The 19,646-nt window shown below is 42.7% G+C and overlaps 1 protein-coding gene across 1 annotated transcript in view; it reads right to left on the bottom strand.

Moving 5' to 3' along the window:
* Positions 1-7,237: 7,237 nt before the first annotated feature.
* Positions 7,238-19,646, bottom strand: part of LOC127008911 (uncharacterized) — a 57,553-nt gene continuing 45,144 nt past the window's right edge. The window contains exon 3 of the mRNA XM_050881390.1: positions 7,238-7,314. Coding sequence (XP_050737347.1) covers positions 7,238-7,314 — 77 coding nt within the window. The remainder of the gene's footprint in view (positions 7,315-19,646) is intronic.

Here is a 19,646-nt window from a genome sequence, read left to right on the forward strand (position 1 = left end):
AGGAGCGAGATGAGAGATGCGAAGTGTGTGTGTGTGTGTGTGTGTGTGTGTGTGTGTGTGTGTGTGTGTGTGTGTGTGTGTGTGTGTGTGTGTGTGTGTGTGTGTGTGTGTGTGTGTGTGTGTGTGTGTGTGTGTGTGTGTGTGTGTGTGTGTGTGTGTGTGTGTGTGTGTGTGTGTGTGTGTGTGTGTGTGTGTGTGTGTGTGTGTGTGTGTGTGTGTGTGTGTGTGTGTGTATTAAAATAACTTACCCCCAAAAATAACAAAAAGTAAACTAAGGATCAGAAATTAGATAAAAAAACTAGTATGAAAGCAAATTACTAAAAAAAAAATAACAAAAAAATAGCAACATCGACAATAACAAAAAACATGGAAACAAGAAATAAAAACAAAAATAAACAAAAAAAAATACATCCTTTATTTTTTACTACAACTCTTAAACATCAACACTTATCAACACCTCAAATCACCCTTTATAACACCTTCACAAAACCTAAACATCACCACACACACAAAAAAAAAGAAAATACAAAACAAAACAAAAAACAAAATACCTCCAGGACGACTAACTTAATTTGCTTCCCGGGCGACTCTTTCATATAAATTCTTTCCACACTCGCTAATATCACGGCCATTTCCCTCGCCTCCCTGCGCCTCATACTAAGACCTCTTTTTTTTCCTCCTCGGCCTCTGAATGCGCGGGAAATATATATAATACGAGGCTCTAAGAAGGATGAGCTGAACAGGTACAATACGCCAGGTGAAATTAGCCATGTAACGGTTTTTCTTCTTCCTCCTCCTCCTCCTCCTCCTCCCTTTTTTTTTATCTTCTTTTCCTTTTTTCATTTTCTTTCTATCCTTCTTTTTTCGTTTTCGATTTCTCTTTCCTTCTTTTTTTGTTTGGTTTGGTATTTCGTTGGGGATATACCCCTTCTTTTTTTCTTTTCTTTTATCTATTCTATTGTTTTCATTTTTCTTTTTCTGTCTTTTTCTCCCTCCTCTTCTTTTTTTCTCTTTTCTTTTCTCGTTCTTGTTCTTGTTTTTCTTCCTTTTCTTCTTCTTCTACTACTTCTCCTTCTTTCTCTTCTTCTTCCTTCTCCTCATAAACTTTAATCTTCTTTCCTTTTAGTCTGGTTTCTCTGTAATGTTATTTTTTTTCCTTTTCTCATTCCTTCCCTCATCCCTTCATTTCTTCGTGGGCTTCCTGAATGGCTCTTTTTTCTGTCTCTTTCTTTCCTTTCTTTATTTTGTGTTATGCGTGTTACATTTATAATATTTTACCCTTTCTTTTCATTCCTTCAAATTATGCTTACTATGTCTCCACTCTTCACAAATTTTCCCTTCCCTTTTTCGCTCTCTTCTTTCTTTTCTCTCTCATCTGCACGAATACAATTACTTTCTCTTTCTCATCTCCAACCCTTTCTACAATTCCGTCATCATCAAAACCTTCCTCATCCTGTTCCGCTCCCTAGTCACACCGTCTTCTCCGCATCTTCTTTTTTTGTGCTGATGTTGCTCCCTTCCTCCTCCTTGCTTCCCCTCTTTCTCTTCCTCCTGCAACTACTTATCTTCCCTCTATCACTTACATAATAATCTTGCTAGCTATTCTTCTCATTCCTTCCTTCCTTTCTACTTTAACTTCGCTTCCTACCTGGCTCACATAATTCCCTTTTCTGTCCGCTCAGTACATTCTACATTCATTTTTTATTCCCATTTTTTATTAACGTTATTCCTATCTACATCCTTCATCCATTTACCTTTTCCTAACCTGCTTATTATACTTCAAACTTCTTTATCTCCTTCTAACTTAACCTTATACTTTTTGCCTTTTCAGTTTTCCCTCAGTTCCTAATCTGCTTCGGTCTACATAAAATCCACTTCAATTCCACTTCCTGCATCCTATATCCTACTACCCCCGCTCTTCTTTGCATCCTCTCATTCCTCATCTCCCTGAATCCTCTCCACCACCACCATCACCAATCATCTCGCACCGCCGCCACAAACACAGCAACAAACAAGCAACGTGGTACAATTTCCCTCCTTGTCTATGGCTTAAGCGAATCATCTCCCTCTCCCCTTTTTCTCCAGATACACAAATACACACAAACTCACACATAGAGGCATTTAATTCTAGTCAAAACACTCATACGAACGCTAAAAAAACAGATACATCCTAATACTCGAAAGACACACACACGCACTCTCTCGTTTCTACATAAAAACACACAAACACACACACAAACAAACACCAACCAGCCCCCATATAAATCCAGTTGAAATAAACTCGTACTACAAAACGCCGAGAAATAAATAAATCCTCCTTCCCGGGCCGGAGTTGTCGTCAATAAAGAAGGAATCCCCACAGACAATATCAAGTCATTTTTTTCTTGGCTGTGTAATCGCAGTGCCATCTGGGAGCGATATGTCACGCGAGGAGGCGAGTTCGAATCCTTAACCCGCAGCTTCCGCCTCGCACCACGGCCCCTCGTCGCCTGCTCCTCTTCGCGGTGGTGGCTTCAGAACCTCGCCTGACTTCCTCCCTCTCTCCCTCTCTCTCGCTCTTTCCCTCTCACTCTCTCTCATCAAATATAGCGACGCCCATGTTCCTCCATCTCTCCCTCCTCCTACTCCTCCTCCTCGTCCTCGTCTTCCCTCCCTCAAATCTCACTCACTTCACGTTTACAAGGTTTTCTTTTTATTGAATCTCGCGTCGTTTTCTCTCTTTTTTTTCCGTCGGCTTCTTTTTTCACGGGTGGCGTTTGGGAATCATCCTCCTCTCCGTCGGCGTCCCTGGGAGATCGGCGGCTAAAGGTGAGTGGTTACCGAAGTCCTCGCCAGCCAGCGCCGCCTCGATCGCATGCGTGGCGCGGGGATATAGAGGGGCTCGATCCCTTTCTTCAAGTTCTTGCTGAATACCAAACACCCTGCCATCTCTTTATTGCGGCTAAATAACTACCGGGGGCCACACAGCAAGCCTGATGACAGATTCTAGGGACATGCAAGCCTCCGCATATACACCCTTCCTTCTTTCCTTCCTTCCTTCCTTTCTTGCATTTTTTTCTTTCTTCTTAACTTCGTATATACATGCAAGTCTCCACATATACCCTCTTCCTTCTCTTCTTCCTTTTCCTTCTTCCTTTTTTTCTTAGCTTCTTACATTTTTCTCCTTACAGATACATTCCCTTACATATCTTCCGCCTCCTCCTTTGCACATCCTTCCTTCTTTACTTCCTTCCTTGTATTTTTTTATATTTCTTCTTACCTTTCTCTTCCTTCCAGATAAATTCCTCTTACAGTCTCCCTTTCATATCTTCTGCCTCCTCCTTTGCACACCTATTTCCTCCTTTCTTTCTTCCTTTTTCCTTGTAGCAATCCTTTCACGTCCCTTCCTTTCCCGTACTACTCTTAATTTTCCTTTTAGACCTGTTCCTTTCCTTACATATCCTTTCCTACATACATACTTTATCTATCTTTTCATTGCATCCCTTCCTTTCCCAACATCCCCCTTCAGTTCTTTCATTTTCTCCTTTCCTTCCCCTTTACATCTTTCTTCACTCTTTATCACTTTTTCTTTCCCCTTAGCTTTTGACTACAGGAATGTGTATTTATCTTAGTTTTCCCTAATATCATCCCTTCCTTTCCCTTTCCCTTCCGTACATCCCTTCCTTTTTTTTGTCCCCCTTTTACAATTTTTCTCCGCCCTGCCCTTTTCCTTCCTCCCTCTTTCTTTTCCCTTCACTCCTTCCTTAACATCTTTCTCCTTCCCCACCAACACGTCTTGCAATACCCCCTCCCTCTCCCTCCCCCCACCACCACAAAGCCCCCTCCCCCCACCCAAAGCCAAGATAAGACAAACAAACACACACACACGGACAGACCTAAACCAGTAAAGTATATGTTTCTGTGTGTTGCGGGAAGCCAGTGTGTTGCGAGGGAAGAAGAGCACGCCAGCAACACTACTAGACAACATTTTGACAGCTGCTGCTTCGAATTTTACCAGGCTGAAAAGAGAAGGGAGTGGAAGGAGGGGGAGGGGAAGGGGCTGGAAAGAGGGGGGCGGGATGCGAGGTAAGAATGTCGAGGAAAAGAGAGAGAGACAGAGGAATGGAAGGAGAGAGAGCGGGAGGGAGGGAGGAAGGGAAGGTTTGAAGATACAGATGAGGGAGAACCACGAGGATGGAGACAAAAAAAAACATGTATTACAGGAAAAAAAAAAGAGTGGATGCGCCTTGATTGAAGAAAAAAAGAGTAGGATCAAAATAAATATGAGAGAAAAGATAATTATAGATAGGTCATAGATAACTAGAGTAGCCAAAATATGTATAAAAGAGATATCCAATCGTAAGAAAAATTAAGAGATTAAACAAAAAACTAACAAAAACAAGAAAAAAGAGAATTTAATGACAAGAAACAAAGTAAAATTAAGTAAATATGAAACAAGTAACGATGACTCACTCCAAACAAAACTTACACGTATCTCAGAACAAAACAAAACAAAAGGAAAAACGAAAAGAACAATAATAAAAAGAACAAAATTACAGCGATAGAGAATATACATAGAATTTTCCTTGTATGTGAGTGTTTGTGTGTGTGTGTGTGTGTGTGTGTGTGTGTGCGTACCAGCGGGTGCTTGTCTCACTCCACGCCTCCTCATGCATCATTTCCCTTCCAGTCCCGCCACTCTCGGTATTACCCCGCCGGAGGGAGAGAAGAGGAGGAGGAGGAGGAGGAGGAGGAGGCAGAGAAGAAAAGGAGAGCGCGTGGAGGATGTAAGACGGGGATACTTGAGGTTCGTAAAGAGGATGAAAAAAAAGAAAAAAAAAAGAAACAAGGAAAAATAATAAAAAAAACAAATAAGGGAATACAGAGAGACATATACAGGAACTCCCTTTTCCAGACTCCTCCTGTTCCTATATTGTTTCCATCTACTCATTAGGAATCTTTGTCGTATTTAATTTTGTTGTCTCTATTCCTTCCTTTCTTCCTTTTATTCGCCTCCCTTATATCCTCCCATTGATCATATTTTCGGCCCGTCCGTGTATGTTCTTTGTATCTTCTTATCTTCCTTTCTCCTTCCTTTGTCAACTCGCTTATCAGATTCCTCCACATTTCTACTCTTTCATTAATTCATTTATCTTCCTGTTTCTACCTTCTTCGATATCCTTCCCTCTTTTCTCAAATCCCTGTTCTCCTTATTCACTTCTCTCTTCTCACTTACATTCCCTCTTCTTCTAAATTTCCCTTCCCTTCTACTGCTATTTTCTATCTCCTTTTCATCCCTTATCAATGCACTTCGCTATATTTCCTCCTCCCTTGCATTTCCTTCACTCCTACTCCTTCGCCTCCTCTTCCTCCTCCTCCTCCTCCTCCGCCTCCACCCCTTCCCGCTGCCTCTGCCTCAATCTTGAAAGACACGCACGCTAAACGGACTCATTTGAATACAGGAGTGATGCATCGGGGGACAGGCAGCGGCGGCGTCCGGCGTGAGGTCTCGGCTCTGTCTGTCCCGCCCTGACTTACGGTGCCCAGGGAAAGGAAGGGATTTGAAAGGCTGAGGGAAGATCCAATAAGGAGTTCACGTACTTTTGATTTGATTTCAGTGTGTTAGTCTTTCAAGAAACTAGTAAATGCCTGACTAATCTGAAGTAATGAAAGGTAATATATATGATCTGATACACTGAACAAACTAAGATTTCAACTATAAAGAAAAGTGATTCCTGCTCCCGTTTTAGGTCTGCTGTATTTATAAAAGGAGCAGGATCTCTATTTTTTTTTACAACAAAGGAGACAGCTCAAGGGCACAAAAAAAGGAAACAATAATTTAAAAAAGTCCGCTACTCGTTGCTACTAAATTGATGTAACACGTTCAATTTACAGTAAAGGAAGCAGCTTAAAGAATAAAATAAAAACTTTACTTCTCACTGGAGACAAATAACCGAACTAATAAAACACCACAAAATACGATTGTTTTTTTTGTTTTTTGTCTCTATATAAGTCTGCTACACTTATCAACTGCTTTTTATGTCTTAGTTTCAATTAGTAACCTTAAAAAAAATAATATTCAGGAATTAAAAACTTATGAACACTGGCTGCATCATTCTTTTGAGCCATCGGTGAACTGAAGTGAAACTGCAATAAATTATCATACGAAGTGAAACGAAACCAATAAATTAACATATGAAAACAAAATTCTGGCCATCCGAATCTGATCTTTTGTTCACTTAAAGACGTACAATATTCTCTCTCTCTCTCTCTCTCTCTCTCTCTCTCTCTCTCTCTCTCTCTCTCTCTCTCTCTCTCTCTCTCTCTCTCTCTCTCTCTCTCTCTCTCTCTCTCTCTCTCTCTCTCTCTCTCTCTCGTGGTAATTGTTTGTTGCACATCCACTGAAACACGGCGCCAGAGGGTCGTTTGTGCCTTAATTAGCCCACGTGGTTAGTCGCTGAAGGGGCGGGAGAGAGGGAGAGGGAGGGAGAAAGGGAGGGAAGAGAGGAGGGAGAGAGGGAAGCAGAGCAACGGAGTGATAAAGGGAGTCAGGGCGGGAGGGCAACGAGGGAAGAAGCGCAGAAGAGGAAAAGGATTGTGGAGGGTAAGACGGAGAGAGAGCGGGAAGGAGGAGAAGGGATGGATAAGTAGTGTGATGAGGGTAAGAGAAAGGGAGAAAGGCAGCAGTAAATGAAGAGATAGTATGGAAGAGGGTAAGAGTGAGGAAGAAAGTGAAGAAAAGAGCAGCAATGGAAGGAGATATTAAAGAAGCGATAGGAAAAGGAAAATGCGAAAGAAGGAGGTATAGGAGGAGAATGCGACGATGATATAAGGAAAAAATGACCGAGGGAAGGAGAGAGGAATGACGAAGAGTGGAATGAAAGGCAAGAAAATATATGTTCTAGAGGGATAATCAGCTGGGTGGAGAAAAGAAAGAAATAGGAAACTTAACTGAGGATGGATGAAAAGGAAAAATAAAGAAGAAAGTACGTAAAGGAGGCAGGCAGACCAACGGCAAAACAGTATGGCACCGCAGTAAGAAAAAACAAGAAAAAAACAATACGCAACACGAGATTTCGGTCCACAATTTGATTTACTTGTAAGAAAAAAAAAAAAGAGCAAATCCAGCGAAATATTCTGATTGACCATGATGTGTGTGTGTGTGTGTGTGTGTGTGTGTGTGTGTGTGTGTGTGTGTGTGTGTGTGTGTGTGTACTTTATCCACCGTACCAAACACACAAACAAACACAGATGTGGGTTACTTACAGGACTTGATCGGGTGTTCGGCGCCGACGGAGGGGCAGCTGATGGCGGCGGCGGGCGAGGTGGCCATACCTGTGAGGGGAACACCTGTCAGGGCCGGGTACACACACACACACACACACACACACACACACACACATCAGGAAGTAGAAGTATAAGAGTAAATGGGAACAAAGTGAATCTAATGAGGTCGAAGAAGAGAAAAGGAGGATAGGAGAGAAGTAAAGGGATAATGTTAGAGATGGGAAGAAAGTCTAAGGAGAATGTATGATGGGGTAGAAAGGGAAATAATGGTGTTATGAAGGGGAGGGTAAAAGTAAGAAAGTGGGGATTAATAGTGTTTGGGAAAGTGAAAGAGTAAAAATATGGGAAATGATGGGGTTAGGGGAAGGGAAAAGGTAAGAACAGCGATTAGCGGTTTTTTTTACACCTTTTTTTTCCCCTTGAGCTGTTTCTTTAGCTGGAAAAAAAAGAATATAGGGATGAATTGGGATATGGGGAAAGAAAAAAGGGAAAAAAATGGGGAGTTGTGAGAGGCGGGGTGATGGGGAAGGGTGAGAGGGAAGGGGGGGAGCAGTCCGCTACGGGTGTTACATGGACATTATCACCCCCTTTCTTTCCCTTCCCCTCCCCTCCTCCCCCCTTCCCTTCTTGGTCTAACCCTGTGTGGGCCGCCAGTCTGAGAATCGATTTTAATATTACGTTCGTGTCTGTCTGTTACGTAGGTGTCTATTTGATGCGAACGTGTTTATCGATTAAGTAAGCGTGTATATTTTAGGAGCAGATTGGTTTGAACTGCTTTCTGACAATAAAAAAATAATCAATTGTCAAAACATTAATAATTTACAGGCACCAATGATTAAAAATGGAGGTATAAATGTTAGAACGCTAAAAAAGAAAATATAATGATGAAAAAAAAACATTATGAACATGAAAGAAAAAAGTCCACGGAGAAGCAAAGTAGAAGGATGAGGAAAGAACTAGAAAGGAAGTGAAAGAATACAAATTACAGTATAGAGTTAAAAAAAAAAGAAATGAAAACAGGACCAAAACAATCAAGAAAAGTACAACAGAGAAAGAAAAGAGGAAAAAAAAGGAGGATAGGAAAGGAAAAGAAGAATGAGCTTGGGATTAGATGAGAAACAGAACTGATAGAAAAAATAATGATTAGAGGAAAAACAATAAAAATATATAATAAAAATGGAAAGAAAAGAATGAATAAGGAAGAAGGGAGGAGAAGAAATGAAGAGAGGAGAACGTGCATAATGAAAAATGAAAGGAAGAAAGAATAGAAGAGGGATTAGAGGCAAGAGAGGAATGAGGGAGGAAGTGAGGAAATGCAAAGAGGAAGACTCGTACGGAGAGAAAAAAAGAGCGAGGAAAAAGAAGAGAGGAAAAGAAGAGACAGAGGGAAGGGAGGAGAGGAAGAGGAGAGGGAGTGAGGAAGGGAGAGGCACTAAGATGGTCTCTCCCCCCTCCCCTTCTCCCTTCCTCCCCTATCCCCTTCTACCTTCCTCCTCCCCTCCCGTTCTCTCTCCCCCCTTCTGATCCATCACTGTCAGTGGGCACCCCCGTGAGCGTCTTGATAAACCTGATCCAAGCTATTATTGTAACACCCTCCCCCCCTTCCCTCACACACACACACACACACACACACACACACACACACACACACACATACACAGGGATGACAGACGCAAAACACAAAAAGCAAACCAACAAACGCGAGTATGACATCATGCCAAGACACACACACACACACACACACACAGGTCAGAAACAATGTATTCATGCTTGGTTAATAAAACACAAGCACACACACAAATCATTACACAAACGGTTAATCCGCTGGTGTGTGCCTTAAACTTTACTCGTCACAAATAACGAATAACATCAAGGCGCGCCGAGCATAGGAAACACAAACTTATAAAACAACACTTCATCTTTTATTTACTTTTCCAATGCAGGTACACAGTAATTATGTATAAAAAAAAAACAGAGGTAGTACATATGTGGCACTGATAAAAGAGTGCTATTAAACGCTACAATAGCAAGACATCCAAATAAAATTAATAACAAGAAAAAATACTATGAGTGCAGGCCTACCTACCTACAGCGTCTATCTACTTTCCTATGCAGTGGATTTGATAGACATAACAATTGCATATCAAAATCGATCAATAATAATTAAATTTTGTATGTTTTGCTTTTTGCTCGCTCTTTCTCTGTCTGTCTCGCACTCACTCTTTTGGAATCTCCCATAGACTCATTCCGCACTTAGAATATTATCAGGCGGGCCAATCCGAAGGTTCTCCTCGTCTTCCTTCTCAATTAGTGTGTAAATGGTGATCGATCATTACGGAGACGCACCCTTGACAAGCAGCTGTGAGGCACTTCCCGCCGCGGCCACGGAGGCTGCGGCTACGGTGACGAAGGGAGGGAACTGCGGCTGATGCTCAGGAGGGGAGGAATGGTGACAACTGAGGTGGTGAAATTTTTGTACTCCAGATTCAGTTCTAAATCAGGCATGCATCTCTAAAGCAGGTAAGCTGAATGCTCTTTCTTTCATTTTACTTTCTTTCAGCCTAATCATTTATATATATATGATAAAAATATTAGTTTTCTTCATAAGTAAATCTACAGACATGCATCTTCCTTATTCTACTCAGTTCCTTTCCTTACGTTATGTTTACTTCCTCTTTATAGCTCATCATTTCTATCCTTCTGACTCTGTGCCTTTTTTTATTTCCCTCTCGATTTTGTGTTTTCTTCTCCGATATACTCTTCTCTCCTCCTTACATTCACTCATTTCATTCCCTATATCCCAACTTTCTTCCTCTCAAGCCCCTTCCTTCCTTCCTTCCGTCTCCCACTCCCTTCCCTTCCCCACCGGCTATGTTTTCCAGGCCAGTCATAAACTCCCCCTGGCCCTCTGTTTTCCGCCTCCCTTTATCTCACTCGCGGCCGCTGACAACAACACGGTTCAGTCGAGCTGCTTCACAATTTACGCCGAGTTGTCTTCATATAGAATCCTCCCTTGTCATTTGGGGCGAAGATATCTCTGTCGTTTTCTAAGGCCGCGACGTGTTTGAATTTCCACCGTCTATTTTTATTGTATATATATTGTTATTGTATTTTTTTTCTTCCTTGTGTTGTTTATGTGTGTGCGTGCGTCTGCGTGAGTCACTGATTTGATTTTTTTTTATTTCGTATTCTTTTAGCTTATTCAATTTTTACGTCTTTATTTCAGCTGTGATAAGTAAAAGGCAAGGAAATATAGAAAGGAAAAGTGTGTATATTTACCTGTGTGTTATCATATGTCAGACCTTCCACATTTCTTAACGGTATTTTATTTTCAAAACCTCAAAAAGATTACAAGCAAAAAATGCACTCTTAGTAAATTTATCATATACAAGAAAAAAAAAGTTAGTGTCTCGTGGAAAATGCTTTTCAGATTTGTTCCTCTCGCCGTCTGCCAATGTACAAACGTCTATACATCTTTCTAAACATATCAATGCATATGTTAATTTTTTTTCGAAGAATAATCATTATGTCATTAGGGAATGGATCATACGGTGGTCATTTTAATAAATAGGCCTAAAAAATGAGAGAGAGAGAGAGAGAGAGAGAGAGAAGAAAAAAAAGGAGGCGAGAAAGATATAGGCAAGGAGGGAGAGAGAAGGAGAGAGAAAGAGAGAGGAAGGGAGAGAGGGGGGGGAGACAACAGAGTGAAAGAGCCTCAACCTCCCCCCTAAAAAAAAGTTTCTCCCTGGAAGCCCAAGTCAGCGGGCGATGATCAAGTGTTGGGCCGATGACAAGACGTGACGCAGTGCTGAACGCATTTGTTTGACCATGATGGAGCAGGCCGGGGGGAAGGGTTCTCTCTCTCTCTCTCTCTCTCTCTCTCTCTCTCTCTCTCTCTCTCTCTCTCTCTCTCTCTCTCTCTCTCTCTCTCTCTCTCTCTTGTTTTACTTCTCCATCTATTTCCCTTTCTTACGATACTTCCTTCCTCTTTCAATCCTTCTTTAAATCCTCCTTCTCTTATTCCCTTCCCCAACTCCTCCAGCAAGAACACCATTTCATCTGTTTACTTCTCCTGTTTCTCTTCTTTCCTTTCATTACTTTTGTTTCTTGAAAAGGTTTGTTTATTGAGATGGCAAATCAAATACATACTCTGTTAGCTAGCCTGTTGTCTATGTTATATTTTTGTTATCATTTATCTTTACCATATTCATTTTTGTTTGCTTTTTTGGTTATCTTTCAGTTCCGCAATATCTTTTCATTATATTTTCTTTGTCTATTTTGTTATCATTTCACATTAAGGCATGGCAGGTTAACATAAAAAAGATGCATCATGTTTTCACCGCCTGATGTGTCACGACGTTTTACTTGCGGAGGAGGCATCAGCGCTTACCCCCTCTCCCCCCCTCTCTCTCTCCCTTTCCTTCCCTCCTTCCTTGCTCCTTCCCTCACTTCCATCGCTACCTATTTCTCCCCTCCACCCCTTCCCTTTCTAGGCTCAACTTAAAAAAAAAAGATAAATAAAAACATCCAAGCCGTTCACAGCCTCAAATAGCCGAGTGATCGAAGAGGCGCCTTTTTTCTTTTTTTCTCAACCTTCGCAGATCATTCACACATCGACATTTTTAACTGACAGACGCATAAATGACGGTTCGGACAGGACAGGGAGTGGGGGGGGTGGGGGAAGGGGAGGGAAGGGGAGAGAGAGAGAGAGAGAGAGAGAGAGAGAGAGAGAGAGAGAGAGAGAGAGAGAGAGAGAGAGAATAAAAATAACTACATTTATCAGTTTTTCTGGCTATGTATAGATATAAGGAAAGGAAGGGAGAGGAAGGAGGGGAGAGACGGGGACAAGGGAGAAAGTGAGAGAGAGGAGAGAAAAGAAGAGATAGAGGGGAAGAGAAGAGAGAGAGGAGAAGAGAGGAGGGGAAAGGGGAAAAGAAGGGGAGAGGAGGAAAGAGGAGAGGAGAAGAATGGGAAGCAGGGAGAAAAGGAGGATAAAAAAAACAGGAAAGAGAGGAAAATGGACAGGAGGGAAGGAAGGAAAAAGAATGGAAGTGCGAAACAGAGAGGGAGGAAAGGAGGAAAAGGAGGAAATAAGAGGAGCCAGAGTAGAAGGAGAAAGATAGGGAGGAAGGAAGGGATTGGGAGGGTGAGCTGCGAAGGGAAGGACGTAAGGAGAAGAAGGATGGATTAAGAGGAGCCAGTGTAGAATGAGAAAGAGAGGAAGGAACGAAGGGAAAAGAAAGGGGGAGCTACCAAAGAAGGGAGGTAAGGAAGAAAAGGATAAAAGTAAAGAGAGCCAGCTAGGAATCACCAGGAGCCTGCCCCCCTCCTCTCCCCTTCCCCCGTTCCTATAAGATGATGAATGGGAGAGATGCTGAATTCACCCTCCGCCCTGACACCCTCACCTCTTCTTCTCCATGACATTCCTCCTCCTCTCCTCCCCCCTGCCCCCTTCCCTTCCATCCGTCTGTCCCATCCTTGATATCGGTAGCCTGCATGCATCACCTTGGACGTGGCTAGGATTAAAAGGGTAATTTTTAGGCATCCGTGGAGACTCGTGATTGCAAAAGGAATGTTTGAGCCTATTAGTTATGGTGTTCTTTACTATTTCTGATCGCCCGCCGTGGAAATATAAAAGAATAATGTAAAGATAAGGTAGAGGTAGAATGTAGTAAAAAAAAGGAGTTTCAGCCTATTGTATTTGGTGATCTATGAAGGGGTTTTGTATCGACCCAATAAAAAGATAAAATATAATAAGTTCATAAAATAAAAATAAAATAAGATATAAAAAGGATTGTTTAAGTCGATTCATAATGTCATTCTTTAGTTTTCTTCTCGTAAATTCAAATATGTGGTTTCGTTAATAATCTGCTTTTTACTTTCGTTGTTTGCGTGCGGCTCCCGGGAACGCAAAGCCCAGCAGAGAGCATTTAATAAAGCTCGCCATAAGCCTATATGCAAATCAGGCTTTTCCATCAGCAGCGTGACTACGGCAACACAAACCCTCACTCCCGCCCTCGCTGTCATCCCTCATTCTTACTCTTTATTTTCACTCTCTCCCTCGCCTGCCTCCTCCCTCCCTCCCACATATCGTTCACACACACACACACACACACACACACTCTCTCTCTCTCTCTCTCTCTCTCTCTCTCTCTCTCTCTCTCTCTCTCTCTCTCTCTCTCTCTCTCTCTCTCTCTCTCTCTCTCTCATATATACTTCTTATTTTCTCCCATTCCCTTGTTTTATTCTCAAATAGATTTTCCATTCGTTGTGTAGTTTAATGTTTTCGTATCTCAACTTTTGTATTGTTTTTCCTCTTCCTCTTATCTTACCTATTTTAATTTCTTCTTTTTTCTTTGCATTTATTCTTCTTTTTTCTTCCTTTCTTTAATTCACTTTCCTTCTTTCATATCTCTTACTCAGATATTTTTTTCCTTTCCTCTTCGATCTGCTTCTCATTATCCACTTCCGCTTCTCCTTTACTTTCAATTCCATTCTTATTTTCTATCCTTTCATTTCCTATCTTTTTTACCCTCTCTCATCCATACCCCTCACTTCCCTCTTTCCCTCACTCGCTCCTGCTCCTCGTTACCCCACTGAGGGAGAAAGATACACCTCCTTCCTGCTCTTGTTTCCTCCCATTGTTTTCCTTCTTCCCTTCATCTCTCTCCCTCACATCCCCTCCCTCAATTTCCATCCCATTCTAGCTCTCCTCCTTTCCATCTTCTTCTTTTTCTTCATCGCCCGCAAAAATAAAATGAGAGCGAGAGAAAAGAGGAGAAAAAGGAGCCAAGGAAACAAAGAGAAAAACGCGAAGTCCCATTGTTTTCCTTCTTCCCTTCATCTCTCTCCCTTCTACACTCTAGCTCTCCTCCTTTTCCTTCTTCTTCATCGCCAGCAAAAAATAAAATGAGAGCGAGAGAAAAGAGGAGAAAAAAGGGGCCAAGGAAACGAAGAGGGAAAGGCGAAGTCCCACTGTTTTCCTTCTTTTCTTCCTCCTCCTTTTCCTTCTTCTTCATCGCCAGCAAAAATAAAATGAGCGAGAGAAAAAGAGGAGAAAAAGAGACCAAGGAAACGACGAGGGAAAGAAGAAGTTCCATTGTTTTCCTTCTTTTCTTCCTCCTCCTTTTCCTTCCTCTTCATCGCGAGCAAAAATAAAATGAGAGCGAGAGAAAAGAAGAGAAAAGGGGCCGAGGAAACGAAGAGGAAAAGGCGAAGTCCCATTGTTTTCCTTCTTTTCTTTCTCCTCCTTTTCCTTCCTCTTCATCGCGAGCAAAAATAAAATGAGAGCGAGAGAAAAGAGGAGAAAAAGAGACCAAGGAAACGACGAGGGAAAGGCGAAGTCCCATTGTTTTCCTTCTTTTCTTTCTCCTCCTTTTCCTTCCTCTTCATCGCGAGCAAAAATAAAATGAGAGCGAGAGAAAAGAAGAGAAAAGGGGCCGAGGAAACGAAGAGGAAAAGGCGAAGTCCCATTGTTTTCCTTCTTTTCTTTCTCCTCCTTTTCCTTCCTCTTCATCGCGAGCAAAAATAAAATGAGAGCGAGAGAAAAGAAGAGAAAAGTAGCCGAGGAAACGAAGAGGAAAAGGCGAAGTCGTGCTCAATGTATCAAACGGACGGACAAGGGGGAAGGAGCGTCCATCTGAGCACACAGCGGCCATGCAAACAGAGCGACAGGCGGACGGACGGACAGACAGACAGATACACACACGATAAAACAGCCAAACAGATATAAGCCAGCCCCGAGGGACGCCACCACCACTACCACCACTAGGGCCGTAACAACCACAACCACCACCACTGCCATAACCACAACAGTCACTATCTATGTTACTACAACCTCTACTACTTTTACTACTATTATCGTTTTCACTACTAAAACTAATGTTGTTGATGATAATGCTGTACTGTTGTCTCTACTACTACTACTACTACTACTACTACTACTACTACTACTACTACTATTATTGCTACTGCCACTATCAAACCCACTACTTACACTGTGACTCATTACCACTTACTATTACTCATCACAACTTACTCATCCTACTTACTAATTTTTACTCGTCACTACTTACACAATATTACTACCATCGTCACTGTAACTCCTACCACCTATTAGCACCATGATTAGCGCTACTGTCACAACTTTCACCTTAATGGGAATAATTAGCGGAACGACTTGAAGGGGAAAAAAAGCAGACAAAAGCTCTCGAAGACACTATGTAGGAAATTTTATAAAGTTTGTTGTTAACGTTTGTGCATCGGTAGATATCGTAGAGTAATAAAACACAGGTACTTTTCTTGAAGGTAATTTACGAGCGATAATCCGTCTTGTAGCGCACACTGATCACAGCAAAGTTTTCGGACGGAGGTATCCATCGCACAGAAGAAACTTATAGAGAAAACATTGTACAGTAATTCCTCATCTTGGTCAGCAGGACTCCGCAGGTAATATTTGCTACATGAGATGCTGCACCTGGCGTTTCTTCCCCCTCCCCTCCCTTCGAATACCCAACAAAGAACACGCACAAAAAAATAGTAAAACTTCCATCTATCAAGTTTCAAGATTTATGCGTTTCTTCGGCGCTCACAGACTCACCCGGTGCAATAAGACGCCTCGTAAGGAAAGATGGAAAATATTTAGTGTGATAAACGGGTCATTGAGTAAATTAGGAGCACAGTGGGGCAGCGAGGGCGACACTCCATCACCGACGAGAGCGTTCCCCTTGTTTTACCTTTGTGTGTGTTTGTTTGTTTGTTTGTGTGTATGTATGTTGGTGACAGCAGTGGTAGTAGTGGTGATGGTGGTGTACGAATGTTGGTATTATGATGCTTTTTATTTTAGTTATCTTTTTGTTGGTGGCGGTGGTAGTGTTGTTGTTGTTATCTTTTTGTTGTTGTGGTGGTGGTTGTTGTTGATATTGCTGGTGGTGGTGATGGTGGTGGTGGTGGTGGTTGTGGTGGTGATGTTGGTGTTGGTCTTGTTGTTGGTGGTGGAGGTGATGGTGTTGGTTGGTCCCTTCTCTGCAGCCCATAACTGGCTTTCATGTTTATGTGTAGCTACATGTTTATTTATCTTTGTCGTGTCTATAATAATAATTGCTATATCGTTTACGATTAATTATATTCTTTACTTATCATGAATATACCAGTCTCCAAAATTATGCATGGTAAAATATGAAAAATATGTGCGGACATAAATAAGTATACATAAATGTACACATATGCATACCGTCACAGACTCAGCGACAGACACACATACAGAAGGCCACAAGCAGACCCACCGACGCACAGAGTGACAGACAGACAAACACGGCAACGCACACACATACATACCTAAATTTCTACTCTCACACACACACACACACACACACACACACACACACACACTGGAGGAACAGTGCAAAGAGAAGCACCTTGCTCTGTTGATCATTCAATTAGCAGAACAAATATTCACCAGCATAACAAAGTCGTCCTGATCTCTACTGATGAATGGCCGAACTGTCAAGATTTTTTTTCTCCGTCAGTGTTGCCAGAGAGTCAATGAATGGCCGAGCTGTCAACAGTTATCCTCAGCGTTGCCAGTCTGGAAATGTTGAAGCAACGCGTAGGCCGCAGTGTTACCATAACCTTGTGGGAAGACGGCCGGGCTGTCAGAGGCTTTTAAGGGCTTTACTCACGGGGATTGATAGGGGCGGGGCGGCGCGGAGCCCGGCCTCGAGGCCTCGGGAAGCCCTTGACAGGAGAAAGGAAGGAAGGCCTTGCGTGGAGAGGCTTTCGTTCTTCATTAGTACAAAAAGAACAGGAAACAATACACCAAAACTATAGTATCCCCGACCTTCCACAAATATATATATATATATATATATATATATATATATATATATATATATATATATATATATATATATATATATATATATATATATATATATATATATAAATAACTACGAATTAAAATTAAACCCTCCACTGTGGACAACAGCAAACATCTGAAATTTTATGCAAACAGAAAACAAACAGACAACGCTGATTTGTAGCAGCGACTGTCCGTCGAGCAGTGCGGCGCGGCGTGGCGCGGCCCTCCACCGGCGGGACGCGTGTCAGCCGCTGGAAACACGACCCGACGCAGCAAGCCGCTGCGCCGCGGCCCGAGGCACGCCGCATTACCAGGACCAAGACGAGGCTCCTACACGCGGGGCACTAGGATGGCATGACACGGAAAAAACAAAACTCGAAGAGGAGGTGAAATCTTCTCAAATGTTTTCAAGTTTCATCTCGTCAGCGCGGGGCCCTTAAAGCGTCCGTCGAGCCGAAGAGAAACAAAAACAAGCGCTGGCAACCGGCAAGGTATGCAGAGCCTCGTCACGGGCCTTCGAGCGTCGAGGCCCCGCTGGAGGGGACATGCGTTTGGTCATGTCAGTTTGAACGGCAGGAAAGGAGTTTGGAAACGAAGACTCAATTATTTTTCTCTCTTGATCCTCCTCCTTGAGTCCCGCGTGGCGTCGCGTCTCCCCGCCTTGTGTCCCCGCGGCTGTTTCCACTTGGTCGTGCTCGGCGTCGGCGCGTTTCGGGTCGTGCTGAGGCGAGTTCCCGTGTTTGCCGCCGCTGACTCAAGTTTCAGGCGAGGCATCAGCGGCCCGTCCCTCTGGCAGCCCGCGGCTCGCCCAGACCTGCCGCGCGGCCTGAGTCATGGGGCCGAGGGAGACTTGCTTTATTGCCATTTTCAGTACTTATTTGCTTATCGAATCCTTTATCTCTATCTCTGTCTCTTTTGGGCTTAATTTAGTCGATCTATACATGGACAAAATATAATCCTTGTGATGACTGCAAATCAATGTAAAATTATAATTAGGTTGCGGACACCTGCTCCAAGTTTATTATGCGTGTTCTTCACAAAATAACAGATAATTCATTAACTATCATAATAATACTAAAATAAACTTTTATTATGGCAAAGAATCCAACATTCGTTGGTATTAACTATCATAATAATACTAAAATAAACTTTTATTATGGCAAAGAATCCAACATTCGTTGGTATTAAAGCATTGGTTTTCCACAGGGCTGAAGAAATAATATTACCCTTGTGGTTTACTAAGTTCCGTTATTCTTTCTCAACATGCGTGAAGGGCCTTGTCTACTTCAATCAGTTCCTGAAGAGACTCTCGCCCAAGTGTTCCTCGTATGTTATAGCATCAGACAATTGTTTCTCTTTCTTCTGCCCCGTCTACCTCCTCGCCTTCTCAGACTTGTCCAACATCCGTCTCCCGTCTCGCTCTGGCAATCTCGTGAGTTACCGGCACAAAAACAACAACAGACAAACAACACAGCCATGTGAGTGTTTTAGTGGCTCTTTTAGTCTGTCTTTTGTCATTACTCCTTTTTACTTTCCTTTTCGCAAACATTTCTCTACAAATTCCTCCCTGTCCCTTCACATACCCTGCCTTATTCCTCCACCTCGACCTTGCAGGGAAGTGAGGAGGGAGGTACTGTGAGGACTAATTCACGTGGCTGCCTCGCCCCGGCAGTATGATTTACCTTCACCACTGCTGCTGAGGGGCGGGGCGGCTGTCAGGAAGTTTGCAAAGGAGCCGCTCCCTGACTGGCGAGGACGCCCACCAGTTGTAGCTGCCAGCGACGGGCCAGACCACCACCACCACCACCAGCCGCTGCACCCAGACACACAAACACACACACATACGCACTCCTTCTTACTACAGTACCTCTATAGTAATTCCCTTGCTTTTCTCTCTCTCCTCTGCTCTACCACACACTCTCTACACTACTTTACCTTCTTACAATCTTCGTTTATTACTCATTTTTATCTATCAGTACTAAGAGCTTACACGCCCTCCTTCCCTATGCAATATTCCACTATTTTTTTCTGCCTTCTCTGATCCGCTATCAACCCAATACACCTTGCTCTACCTCTACACATTCTTCATCCATTTACTTTAGACATAACATTTTTTTTCTCTTATGGCGTATAGTATTTTTTTCCTTCTTCCTTTCCTATCTCACTCAGCACTTTGTCCATGCTGCTCCTTTAATTTATCCCAGACATGCATACCCATCATTATTCCCTCTACTTTCATTTAATTTATCTCTGCTATGCTTCCAATCTTTACTTCTTAGACTTATCCATTACACACACTGATAATATTGCCCTGGCCCCCCCCCACCCTACCCCCCTTATGCACAGTCTTCGTACTCATGCTGAAGTCGTAACTCATGCTAAGTTATAAATCATGTTGCCTCTCTCACCCTGCTCCTTATGCGCCCCTGATTTATATGTATTGCTTCTTATCAGTCACTGGGCGGAGGCTTCTGACCTTGTTCGGTACTCGCCCACCCACCCACCCGCTTTGAATACCTAG

This window comes from Eriocheir sinensis, chromosome 39, assembly GCF_024679095.1.
Source record: "Eriocheir sinensis breed Jianghai 21 chromosome 39, ASM2467909v1, whole genome shotgun sequence".
Classification (NCBI taxonomy): Eukaryota; Metazoa; Arthropoda; class Malacostraca; order Decapoda; family Varunidae; genus Eriocheir; species Eriocheir sinensis.